General features: G+C 52.8%; 1 protein-coding gene across 4 annotated transcripts in view; it reads left to right on the top strand.

Annotated features, from left to right (window-relative positions):
- TOX2 (TOX high mobility group box family member 2) overlaps window positions 1–12055 on the top strand; it is a 151788-nt gene that overhangs the window by 34196 nt on the left and 105537 nt on the right. For 2 of the 4 annotated variants that reach the window (XM_066387742.1, XM_066387743.1), the window contains exon 1: window positions 2042–2178. The exons of 1 other annotated variant lie outside the window; for it this stretch is intronic. In XM_066387742.1, coding sequence (XP_066243839.1) covers window positions 2080–2178 — 99 coding nt within the window. In that variant the 5' untranslated portion in view covers window positions 2042–2079. Of the gene's footprint in view, window positions 1–2041; window positions 2179–3188; window positions 3478–12055 lie in introns of those variants that run through there. One more of the 4 variants, XM_066387744.1, reaches the window with a different exon arrangement.

Raw genomic sequence — 12055 nt, 5'->3', positions numbered from 1 at the left:
CAAATAGTGCTGGGTCAGTTAAATGTCCAGATGGAAAAGAAAAAAAAAAGGAAAGGGGCCAGTGGGAAATTCCTTCTGATGAGATATGGCAATGTGTTTCTAGAAACAATGGCTGCTGAAATTTATTTAGAAGTTCTTTCCTTTCTGAGCTGTAATTTCCCTCTGTTGTTTCCAAATCCTTAGTGAAAGCATTTCTCACACATCATGTATGAATAGAGCCTTATGGTCACTGTTGACAAAATAAAGTCCAAACCTACAAAAAAAATTCATAAAATTTTATTTGAACCAAATCTGAGACCTGACCCAGAAGCAAAAAAATCTCAATGTATTAAGACAATGCTTTGGAGAATTACAGTTTTAAAAGTTCTTTTTTTGCGCATTTAGAGTCAAAGGAGAGAATGTAAGAAAAGCCCATTGGTAGTAGCTTAAGGAAGTGGAAGAAAGCAAAGTGGGAGATCTCTAGGATTGGATTAAAAGTACAACGGGAGAGATACCTACTTTTTGCACATTGCTGGGTACAGGACAGCTTCCATTCAACTATTACAGTAAATAGAGGTGGTGTGTGGGCAACAAGAGAAAGTGAAGTCTCACATGGTTTTGTGCTCTGGGGCTGGTGGTGGTGCCTCTGAGGGATCGAGAAAAGAAAATTACCCTGACATTTCAAAGGTATGTTATCCTAGATGTGTAACAATGGACAGGGTTTGTTTAAGGTAAAGACTGGCCTTGCCAAGGAACCTATGGGCCTGAAATGTGACTACCCACCATAATCTGATCAGTTAGGAATTTATGATCCACCATCCCGTGTGGTTTCTTTCAGTCACTCGAGTCTGTCAGGCTTGCCACGTAGCCACCCAAGCCTGTCAGGTCTGCTGTGCAGCCCCCTTTATGTTCACATCACAAATGGTGGTCCTTGGCCCAGGACCGGCTCAGCCCAAGTAGCAGCTGGGAGCCGAGTTCCAAGCTAGTTCCTGAGTGAGCAGAAGGCTCACTCCCTTCTTTTCGAATAGAATTCCATGTGCCATTCGGATCCACTTCTGCCTCCTGGCTTGTTGGCCCTTCCCAGCCAGGCATCCTGGGTGTGGGAGAGCCCCAGCCAGAGCACGGTGGTGAAGCAGTCAATAGGAGGTGAGGGAGTCGAGTCTGCTAGTGTAGACCGTTCTTGGGGGGAAAGGGGAGGAGCCACAGGTCGGTTCCGCCCTGGTGATGTGAGGAGTGAGGGGGCTTTTTGAGTGTTATGTGGGAAAGGGAGCCTGTTTCAGTCACCTCTCTGCCCTACCACGGGGACCGTCCCCTTTCTTTCCAGGATACCATGAGGTGGGGCAGATTCCGGACCCCTGCTCAGAACTTCAGTTTCTAGGTCATTCCTATGGCCCTCTCTCTCCCTGTCGTTAAAGGGGTCACTCCTTTTGCCTTCTCCCAATGGTTTCAGTCTTGGAAACTCCGGAGGCAGCGGAACCCGCTCCTCTGGACCCCCATAACTGACGACACAAGTCCTTGCCTCCGTTTCCTCTTACCTTAAGTGAGAGGCTAAGTGTAAGCAAGCTCCCGGGGCCCTTCTCGCACGGGCTCAGATCAGTGTGACAAGTAGGGTGGCCCCCCAACCCACGGACAGCACTCTCCGAAAGTGTTCCTGTCACCACCTTCCTCCCTCTCTCCCCCACGCCACGTGGGGCTTATTGTGGCCCTAAATATTTAGGGTGAGGAGTGTTCCACTTCTGGGGAGGGGTGTTGTACGGGATTCTCCCTCTTCTCAGCCTCGGCGGCGAAAGGCGGGACAGGAAAGGGTCTCCAGGACAGGCGCACAATCCTCCCGGACCCCCAGGGGCGGGCGGCCAGGCCGGGGACCCAGTGGCGGCAAGGCCTGAAGGAAGGACCCCCCTCCCGGGTCCCGGGCCCCGGGCCCTCGGCGGCGCCTGAGGCCGGAACAATAGCGCGCGCGGGCTGGGCAGGGGCGGGGCGCTCCGCCGGGCACCGCCCCCGGCCCGCCCCCTGCGCTCGCACACCCGCTCTCACACTGACTCCCACCCGCCGCCCGCCCAGGCACTGCCCGCGGGAGCCGCCGCCGCCGCCGCGCCCGCCATGGACGTCCGCCTGTACCCCTCGGCGCCCGCGGTGGGCGCGCGGCCCGGGGCCGAGCCGGCCGGCCTGGCTCACCTGGACTATTACCACTGCGGCAAGGTAGGCGGGGGCCGGGGTGGGGGGCTGGGCGGGGGGGCCGGCCCGCGCCTTCGGATCCCGCGCCAAGGCCAGAGCGTCCCGGGCTGGAGCACTGGCAGGAGTCACCTGGTGGCGCAGGACGCCGGCACTCTCGGGATACACGCGGGGAGATGCCGGCGGTGCCCACGCGCGGGGACACGCACACCTCAGCCCCGCCGACGGACACATGCCACTCACACACATACCCTTGCGGGTACGCTCACGCCCTGAGTTGTTCTTATCACAGGTAGAAGTCACTCAAACGATGACACAGTGACACACTCACCCACGTCCCCTTGACTGTCTCACATTCATTCACAAGCTGACCCACTGTCACACACAGATGATCACGCTCCTACTTACACTGTCTTACCGTCCCACACAAGTCACCCTGACAGTCATTTATATACAATGACAGGCAGTCATTCGCCCACGTCCACTGTCACACCGCTGCATACAAGTCACCCATTCACACACTACTATGCCATACACCCTGTTACATGCCCCATCCACTGTCACACCTAGTCACAACTGGAGGCAGTCACACAAAGAAGTCCCTCCGACAGTCACACGCTTGCACTCAAAATGACTCACACAGGCGCACACTGCCACACACAACCACCCATGGACGGTGAACTTAAGACACACTAATCACCCTGACGGCCACACAGTCACACGCGGTCACCCGGGGGCAGTCACAGCCCCCGCACCGCCCCTCCCCCACCTGGGTGAGCCACACTTGCGCGTCGGGGTTTAACTTCTCAGGCATCGCCACGCACTAATTGGGCCATTTACTAATTGGCGGTCACTGCCTGGCGGGGCCTCGGATTCCGAGTTTGCAATGGCCAATCCAGACCGATCCCCTCCCGGGAACCGGCGTCCTTGCAGACTGGGGCTGCAGTGAGGGACACCGCCCTCCCTTTCCCAGATCGCCGTCCCAACCCCCAGCCAGATTCCCGCTGCGCTGCGCCGCGCCGAGCGCGGCGGAAGCTCGCGTGTCTGAAACCGGGACAGCAGGCGTCCTACTCCCGCTCCCCACACCGATCCCAGCCCGGGACCGTTAGGTGCACCTGCGCCGTCTGCCTCTCGCTTCCTTAGCCCGGGAGGGAACTTTCAAACTTAGTTAGGGGCGAGACTGTCCGTGCATCCACGGGTCGGTGCGTCCGTCCCGGGCGGCTGGAGCCCAGCGCGGCTTTTCGTCACTCGGAGCCCGGATTGAACCGTGCGCGTGGGTTTCCCCGTGGCCCTGGCTCAGACGCGGGGTTTCGGTGGCGCTGGATGGTGAGTGCGCGTCGGTGGTTGGATCCGCGGCCCTCGCAGGGTCTCAGCCCCATCCTACTTCACTGGCTTTTTCATCGTGCCCCTTGCTGTGGGGGCGCTGCCGAAAGGGGCGTCCTTATGCAGAACGCAGGGCCTGGGCTGGGCCTCTGAGTGAGTCCTCAGGCCCCGGGGAGGGGCTTCCGGAGTAGCCCCGGCAAAGACCCTCTGCCGTTTGCCGGTGGCTGGGCATGGGGTTCGGGGCCACAGAGCCTGGGTGGGGCGCCGCGTTGGGTGGCGGTGGGGGTGGGTGGCGACGGAGGTCTCTCAGAGGATGGAGGTGGTTATCATTTGTCCGGCGGCCCGCAAAGTTAGAAGCCAAAGAGGTAGATGGCCTGTGTCCTCCAGAGGAGGCTGGATCTCAGCCTGCTTCCAGTCTGATAGAGGGAAAATTGATTAAAAGTAGCAAGCGGAGTCTTCAGGGAGGAGAGGACAGTTAGGTATGGGGGCGGCTGGCCTCTCTTCTGCCCTTGGGTTTGTTATTTTTTAAAATATGAAGTTGGCAGGCCTCCAGCCTCTGGTTTGGGGACATGCCTGGGGATTGGGAATTTGTGCCTCAAAGTCAGGGTGAATGGGTGCCTCTAGGCCAGGGAGTGTTCCTTTTGGGAGTGGTGTTTCTGTGAACCTCTCTACAGCGGGCAGTCCTATATAGGGGCCTCTGGGAGCTAACGCTCAGCGGAGGGCCCTGCTCATTCTGATGCTCTGCAAAGCTCTGACTCAGCACCAAGAACCAATGTGAACCCCGGGCCAGCAGGGGAAGGCACTGGGAATGAGAAAGCAGTGATTCTGGCTTCTGTTTGTGATCTAGGACCACTGCCCGGCCCAGAGCTGAGGGTGTGTCCAGGTGGAGGAGTGTGGCCAACTGAGCCAGTAGGATGGGTGACAGAAAGCTCTGACCTTGCACTTGGATATCAGACAAGCTTCTCAATCTTTCAGGCTCTGGCGTGGGGAGGAAGGGAAAGTCACTTGGCTTAGCTAGGGGTGGGTCAGAGGCCTGTCAGTAGCAGATCTTAAGTGGACAGTGGCCTTCAGTAGTGGTGACTGGGGGATGGGGCACATTATGACCAGAAGCTGATGGTGAGAGATTGGGGAGGGAAACGCCAAGGCTCCATCCTTCAGCTGGTCACTATGAGAATTGGAGAGGAAATGAAGGGGCAGCAGCGACACCACACTTAGGGCTGACACACTGGGCTGCAGAACCAGGACATAGCCCGCACATTGGGAACTGGGTCCTTAAAGTCCTGGCAGCAGGCTTGTCCCTACAGGGACCCAGGCCTGAGAAACACCAAGGGCAAGCATTTGCCCAAATGATGCCGGACAGCCACTGCGCAGTTGACCTGGAAGGGCCCTTGGCGACCGTTCCCTTGGTGACTGTCCCCTTAGCGATCCTCTACATGGAGATTCCAGCCTCTTTAAACCAAAGTCATGAGCAGTGGCTGTTCGTTTGGTATCTTTTGTTTGAGAAAATACACAATGGCAAAAAGCGGCATGGTGTCGTTTTTGCTTTGAAATGAATGTGTATTTTATTAATCACAATAATATGAGCATGCATTTGAAAAATAGCTTACCATATATGAGGCAGGCATGTTCCTTTTTCAAGTAATAACAGTGCTTGGTGAGCATAGGTGCTTGTGGTCCTGAGGCCCCTAGGATCTGTGGCACCATACTGGGAACCATTTTTTTTTCCTTGCTTCACAGAAGGGGAAACTGAGCCACGGATTAGTAGACTTAGAGGTTACATAGCAAGTAAAGAACAGAGCTGAGGCCTGAACCCAAGTTTCTTGACTCTCAGCTTGACACTGATTTGGCCTCCCCACAAGCCTCTGGTGCGTTTTAGGGTTTGGGGGCTGTGACATCTTCCTAGGGTAACTGTGAATACCCTTTATTGAGATTGTGGCAGGGCACTTTACCACACTGGGGCACTGCCCGGGGCTCCCCGCTCTTCTATGGCAGACTCATGTAAATTAGCCATTGGTTTGGGCAAACCTGGGTTCAAATCTCCATTTGTGTCTTTGTGATTTCTTAGCTCATTTTTTTTATTGTGATATGATTTACATACAATAAAATGCAAATTTTAAGTGTACAGTGGTTTTTATAGCAACCACCATCTCATTCCAGATCTAGAAACTTTTCCATAACCCCAGAAATTTCCCTCATACACCTTTTTAATTAACACCCTTTCCCCTCTTCTAGGGTAAACTGCTTCTCTGATTTCTATTATCAAGCTTTGTTGAAGTCCAGTTTAAGTGTGCTAAGTATATTTAAGTTGTAGAACTTCATATGCAACATACATATTTTTCATCTGGCTTCTTTTTGCTCAACACAGTGACTAAGATTTATCATGTTGTGTATACCGGTAGTTTGTTGCATTTTATTGCTAAGTTATATTACATTGTATGATATAACACAGTTGGTTTATCTAGTCATCTGCTGATAGACACTGGATTTGTTTCCAGACTGGAGCTATTATAAATAAAACTTCAGTGAACATTCTTATACAAGTCTTTTTGTGGGTGGGACAAATAATTTAATATCTCTGAGCCTCAGTGTCTTCTTGAAGGCAACACTCATGTAGGCTAGGACAGTTCTTGGCATGTACCAGCTATGAATTATATAAGGATGGTATCAACCACCTGGAACATATCCTGGGAAGAGGCTTAGCATCTCTGTGTTTCAAGCATCCTTGATCACTGGTCCAAACATCCTTCAAGGCCAACACTTTCTCAAGACATTCAGTTCTCCATGACCAACCACCTTCTTTCTTCCTCCAGGCTATAGGCTAGCCCCCAACTGGTACTGCACAAGATTCGGCATGGTCTGCCATCCGCCAATCAATCAACAGTTATTGAGCATCGCTTTGTGCTAGGCAACCGATGCTATAGCAGTAAACAAAAGTAACTCAGATTGCTGCCCTCTGTGGCTTATATATTAGTGTGGAAGTCCCAAGTATGTGGGTGAAATTTGTGGTATGGGAGCCGATGGCAATACAACTATGGAGAAAAATAAAGCCAGGAAGAGGGTTAGGGGTGCCAAGGCCAGGTGCTGTTTGCAATTTTGAAGAGGAAGGTTGGGGGAAGGCCTTGTGGTCTAGACGAGCAGTTCTCAAATTTCTGTGCACATTAAGAATCATCTGGCAAGATTTAAAAAACAAACTCCTGGGCTCCTCCCCCAGAGACTCGGTTCGGTCGGTCTTGGCTGGGGCCCTGAGAACTTGCATGTTTAATGAGCTCCCAGATGCTGCTGCTGCTGGTCCAGCAGCCACGCCGTGCGAAGCAGGTTTGGTTGTTTGTATACCGGTTTTGTGGGCTCCCAGCGGGCAGGAACTGTGCCCAGCACCTGGCACAGTGCCTGACCCATAATTACTCAGGAAGTATGTGCTGGTGGGTGAATGATTCAACTCTCCACCCACCCACACAGCTCTGAACACAGCCTCTCGTACCTGGATGGGATCGAGACGAGCTTGGTTATGAATGACTGCAGTCTCCGTGGGCTGGAAATCCCTCACGTGGGAATTGCCAGTCCTGCCTCATCTGGAGCTGAGATATGTGAGGCCTGCTCAGCGTCCCTGCTGGGCGAGGTCCCCACAGCTTCTTTGTGCAGGGACACAGGTGGCGGTGGGCGGGTCCTGTGGAAAGAGCCCTGGGCCAGGTGAGCTCTGAGCTGACACGCCTGCCCCAGGGACTCTGGAAGGATGCCGGTATTTCTGTTAGGGGCTCTTTTTCACTTTCCATCTAAATGTGTTCCCTACGTCCCTCCCCCTGACCTGTCTTGAGCAGTCCTCTAGGACCACACTTCTATACCTCATCAGGCTCAGGAGAAGCAGGCCTGGCACCGCTGCCCCAGTCCACTGGGTGACCTTGAGCATGGCAGTGGCCTTCTTTGAACCAATCAGTGACCATGAGCCTAGTGAGATGGGGAGCTGTGCTGTGGAAATATAAGGAAGTGAAGGCTGGGTATGTCCTATATAACTGTAGAGTGTGGTGCACCCAGCAAGGAAGATGTGTTTTGAGGAGATGGGCCTTCCAGGGCAGTTAACCGTCTCTATCTTTACTTTTGTATTCCCAGTGCTGGACTGGCCTATAGATGCTCAATAAATACAGAGTGGGGCAAAAGTAGGTTTACAATTGGTTAAATGAAAAATAATACAGTAATTAATAAATAATAATACAAGAATAAACTGTTTTGTGTATTCACAACTGTAAACCTACTTTTGCCCCACCCTGTATTCACTGAATGAATGAATGAATGAATGGATTCAGGGAAGTCTGTTGCACTCTATGGCTTGAGGAGCTTAGCATCTGTTTAGCTCTTACAGTCTGAAGACTTTGGTGAGTGCATCGATTCCACGGCAGGGCAGGGGCCAGGTGTCTTTTGGCTGACCTGCCATTCCTAGAGGGTCATCCTTGACAGAGAAAGGCCCAGGGGACAGAGCCCGGCGCACGCAGGAAGCAGCCAGTAAGTTGGGAGAAGATTTGAGTCTGTGTGCGCAGGACAAGGCCCCAGGCTACATCCTTGTGCCAGGGACTCCCCTACAGAGTGACTGTCAGCTCTGTGTGATTCCATAGGGCCATCTGCTTTGCTTCTCTGATTTCACTGGAACTGCTCTCAGCATAGATTCTGGAGCGCAGCAGACGGGGGTTTGAATGCTGCCTTACCATCAGCTGCACAGGCTCGTTAATAACTTCCCTGTGCTTCAGGCTCCTCTTCTGCAGAATGGGCACATCGGCTACTCCTCTTCCCGCCCCCCTCTGTGAGGTTGCCTGCCAGCAGGGCTGGAAATCAGGCATATACATCGCTCAGCCCCAGCAGGCACTGCGTTCATTTCTATTCACAAAGAGCAGCGCGATTGCAAGTTAAAATGTGAGGGGAACCTGTTTCAATGGGGGCTGCTGGAGAACGGGCCCTCCCTGCCATGCAGGGGGCCTTCCTGATACCTGGCTGCTCGTCCCTGTACCTCTGGATCGGATTTTCCCGAGCCTCCAATCTGAGCAGCTCTCTTGTTAGGCTGTTCAGGATTATGAATCGACAGGGAGCTGCTCATTTCCTCTGCATCTTTCTGTTTCGTTCTCGAATGTGAGTGGGAGGCAGAGAAGACTGGTTCAACCCGCGGCTGCACCGTTCACTGGCGTGGGCTGGTGACCTTGTGCACATCATTTAAACCACTCCAGGTCTCAGTTTCCTCACCCGTACAAGCGGACCTAATGCCCTTTTCAGATTATTACCAGGAAGCTCAGATTGAAGTAACAGACATGGAAGTTCCCTTTCATTTAGAACAGTGTTTCCCAGCCTTAGCACATTGACATTTTAGACCTGATAATTCCGTGTGGTGGCGGTTGTCCCATGCATTATAGTATGTTTTTTAGCCTCCCTGGTCTCTACCAACTAGATGCCAGTGGCAGTCTCTCTCTCGGCATAATAACCAAAAATGTCTCCAGACTTGGCCAAGTATCCCCTGGGGGATAAAAGTTGCCCCTATTGGAGAACCACGGACCTAGAAAGTGTGGTTCAGGTAAACTGAACAGTGATGGTGGTGAGTGTGGTAGAGCTTTGGGATTCATGCTTCCTGTCCAGTGTCTGCGTTCCGTGTCTCCCGGTCAGTAAATCCTCTGTCCACGTGGTCCACAGTCATCCTATTTACACGGACCAGAAACCTACACAGTGGCTTTTCAACATGATTTGGAAGCTGCAGTAAAAACATACGGTAAGTAATTATTAACTTAATGAGTCGTGGTAAATTGTAATTTTATATCTTAGTGAAAACATGTTGTATAACGGCAGGATAATAAATTCTGATCAATTATCCTGAAGCTTAAACTTGCTGTGGTACACTTGTGATTTCTTGTGCCTGCTGGAGTGAGCAACAAAGTTGCAGCTTTTTCAAGATGTAATTACCTGTTTCCCCGCTGGTTGGTGGATGTTCAACAGGTCTCTATTGAGTGCCTACTGTGTGCTAGGGGTTTCAGTCCTGTCCTGAAGAAGGCTCAGTGACTCAGTGGGAAACTCGTCTTTGCTGGAGGAGAGGCTGTGTGGATCTGAAACATGTTGACTGAAAATGTAATTCATAATTAAATATATAATTGTCTGGGGAAGTGCCAGGGCCAGGGGTGTGGGAAGACTTCACATGGCAGAGCCTTCTAGGAAATGCCAGGCGGGACATGGGGACCGTGTAGAATGGTGGGGAGGGCATTCTAGGTAGAGGGCGCAGCCATTCCAATATGGTTTGGAGGATGGTTTGGGGCGACTGTCTGCCCAGGGTGAGGAGGCCTGCCTGCAAGGGAGCTGGGACACCAGCAGAGGTCATCGTAAAGAAGTGTTGCAGGCCAGCCTGTTGGGTTTTAGGTAGCGGAGGACCTTGGAGCCCCAAGTGTGGTGGAAAGTATGGAATGTTCCCTGTTGCTGGATTCAGACCATTGTCAGCAACTGCATGTTGGTCTTCTGCTGACGGGAACATTTAATGACTGATTTTTCCTGGGAACTCTCTGCTTCTCAAACTTGAGTGCAACAGAATAGCCCGGAGGACAGTTAAAGCACAGATTGCTGGGTGCCTCTCTCAGAGTTCTCGGTAGGTCTGGGGAGGGGCTGAAAATGCGCTCTGCTAGCTGGTCGATGATACCAATGCTGCTGGTCTAGAAAACACAGCTCTAGACTAGATTACGGGAGGGCTTTGCCTCCTTGGTGTGAGATGATCAGGATGTACTGCTGGCTTGGGGCATGTCGCTCTGGCTGGGACAGGGTCAGGTGTCCTAGGGGCTCCTGCCTTCTTCATTCCTAAGGCCCCCTGTAGGTCGTGCGGGAGTCTCTTTCCGCTTGGAGAGAATCTTACAGTGCGTTCCCTGGACACAGACTCAGTTGGAGAGTTGCCTGTGGAAGATCTCTTTGGGGGAACGTTCTCAGGAGGTCCACCTCTAAGGGATAGAGGAAGCGTAGCTGGGCAGAGGGAGATGCCGGCCCGGAATGTGGTTACTGATGAAAGCATCTCACAGGGAGCTCTGGAGCGGGCTGGCCCTTCAGTTGTCCCAAATGGAGTCCAGGCCAGGGGCTGCCCAGGCCTTTGATTCTTGCACCACTCATCGTCATTGGCTGCGGTAGTTCCCTGTGTCAGGCAGCAGTTCCCAGTAGAGGCGGTAGCTGTGAGCCCAGCAACCAGCAGTCCCCGCTGTTGGGGGGGTGAATGCATAGAAAAGGGAGCATCATCTGCCCTGGCTGGGTAGCTCAGTAGGTTAGAGCATCGTCCCGATACACCAAGGTTGCATGTTTGATCCCCGGTCAGATCACAAGAAGCAATCAGTAAATGCATAAATAAGTGGAACGACAAATGGATGTTTCTCTCTCTCTTTCTTTTTCTCTAAAACCATTAAAATATTAAAATATATATATTTTAAAGGGGAGCACCCCCGTGTCCATTTCAGGGAGATGCATCTTGAGGAGGAAACTCACCTTCCTCTTGTTCCCCAGACCAGGGTCAGCATGATTTTTAGCGACTCGGAGTCACTGGCGGAAGGTTCTTTATCTCACAATGCGAGTGAGGGCTGCGGGATAACTGCTTCTTTACCTCCTAGCTCCTAGCGGAGTGGGGAAGAGTCATAACGCGTGGAATTTCCTGGGGCCGAAGGAGTTCTCCTGCATATTCCACAGCAGGCTCTAGAGTTCTCGGGCTGTGATGTCACACATTGTCCTGTGTGGTGGGGAGAACTCCAGACTGACTTCCGCTGGAGCCTCTGGGACACGCCCCGGGGAGTCCCCTCTGGGGCTGGAGCCCTGTCACGTTCCTCAGGTGGCTCCTTGCTCTGCCCCCACCTCAGTGCAGGTCAGTGCCTAAGGCTTTGCCTTCCACCATCTCTTCACCTTCAACCAGGAGACTCAGAGGCAAACGAGCGGGTCACTTGCAGGCATAACATCGGTCATCATGGCACGTCTGTCGCTCATTAGCTCAACCCCGGTTTCATTTTACCCCTTCCCCCCCCCTTTATCTTGAGTACCCCCATTCTTTATTTTGAACGCTGTTTTCATTGTCTGTGCGATACACGGGAATATATTAGACGGTAAAGGAAAAGCGTGGGGGACTGGGAGGGAGGACAGGTATAAAGTGTGTGCTCTATCCGCCATTTTAAACCAAATCTCCCCTCTAATGGATTTTTATTTTTAAAATGTGTGCTATTTTATGGAGAGAAGTGGGGTAGAAGTAAGCCCACGTTATTCTCTGAGCCCTCCCCGCATCTCCGCTGCCTTCGCTCATATCATCTCATTAATAAGTCTTCGTGAGAACTATGCTAGGCACACGTGTCCCCGTTTTGCGAGTCAGATCCAAACAGGTCAGGTTACAGAGGGCGGCAGAGGAGCTGGTCAGCAAGCGCTGGGCTTGCACTGTGCTCCCTCCGTGCCTCTGTCCCGCAAGGCCCACCTGCCGGGCCAGGTGCCCCGCCCTCTGCATGCCCCGCCCTCCGCAGGGGCGGAGCAGTGGGCCCGCCTGGCCTGGTTCTCACTGTTGGTGCATCGGTTCTTCTGGGGGCCGGGGAGCTCCCAGCTGGGCCTCCTGTCTTGG

The sequence above is a fragment of the Saccopteryx leptura genome, chromosome 5 (genome assembly GCF_036850995.1).
Source record: "Saccopteryx leptura isolate mSacLep1 chromosome 5, mSacLep1_pri_phased_curated, whole genome shotgun sequence".
Classification (NCBI taxonomy): Eukaryota; Metazoa; Chordata; class Mammalia; order Chiroptera; family Emballonuridae; genus Saccopteryx; species Saccopteryx leptura.
This window is presented reverse-complemented; position numbering and strand designations above follow the sequence as displayed.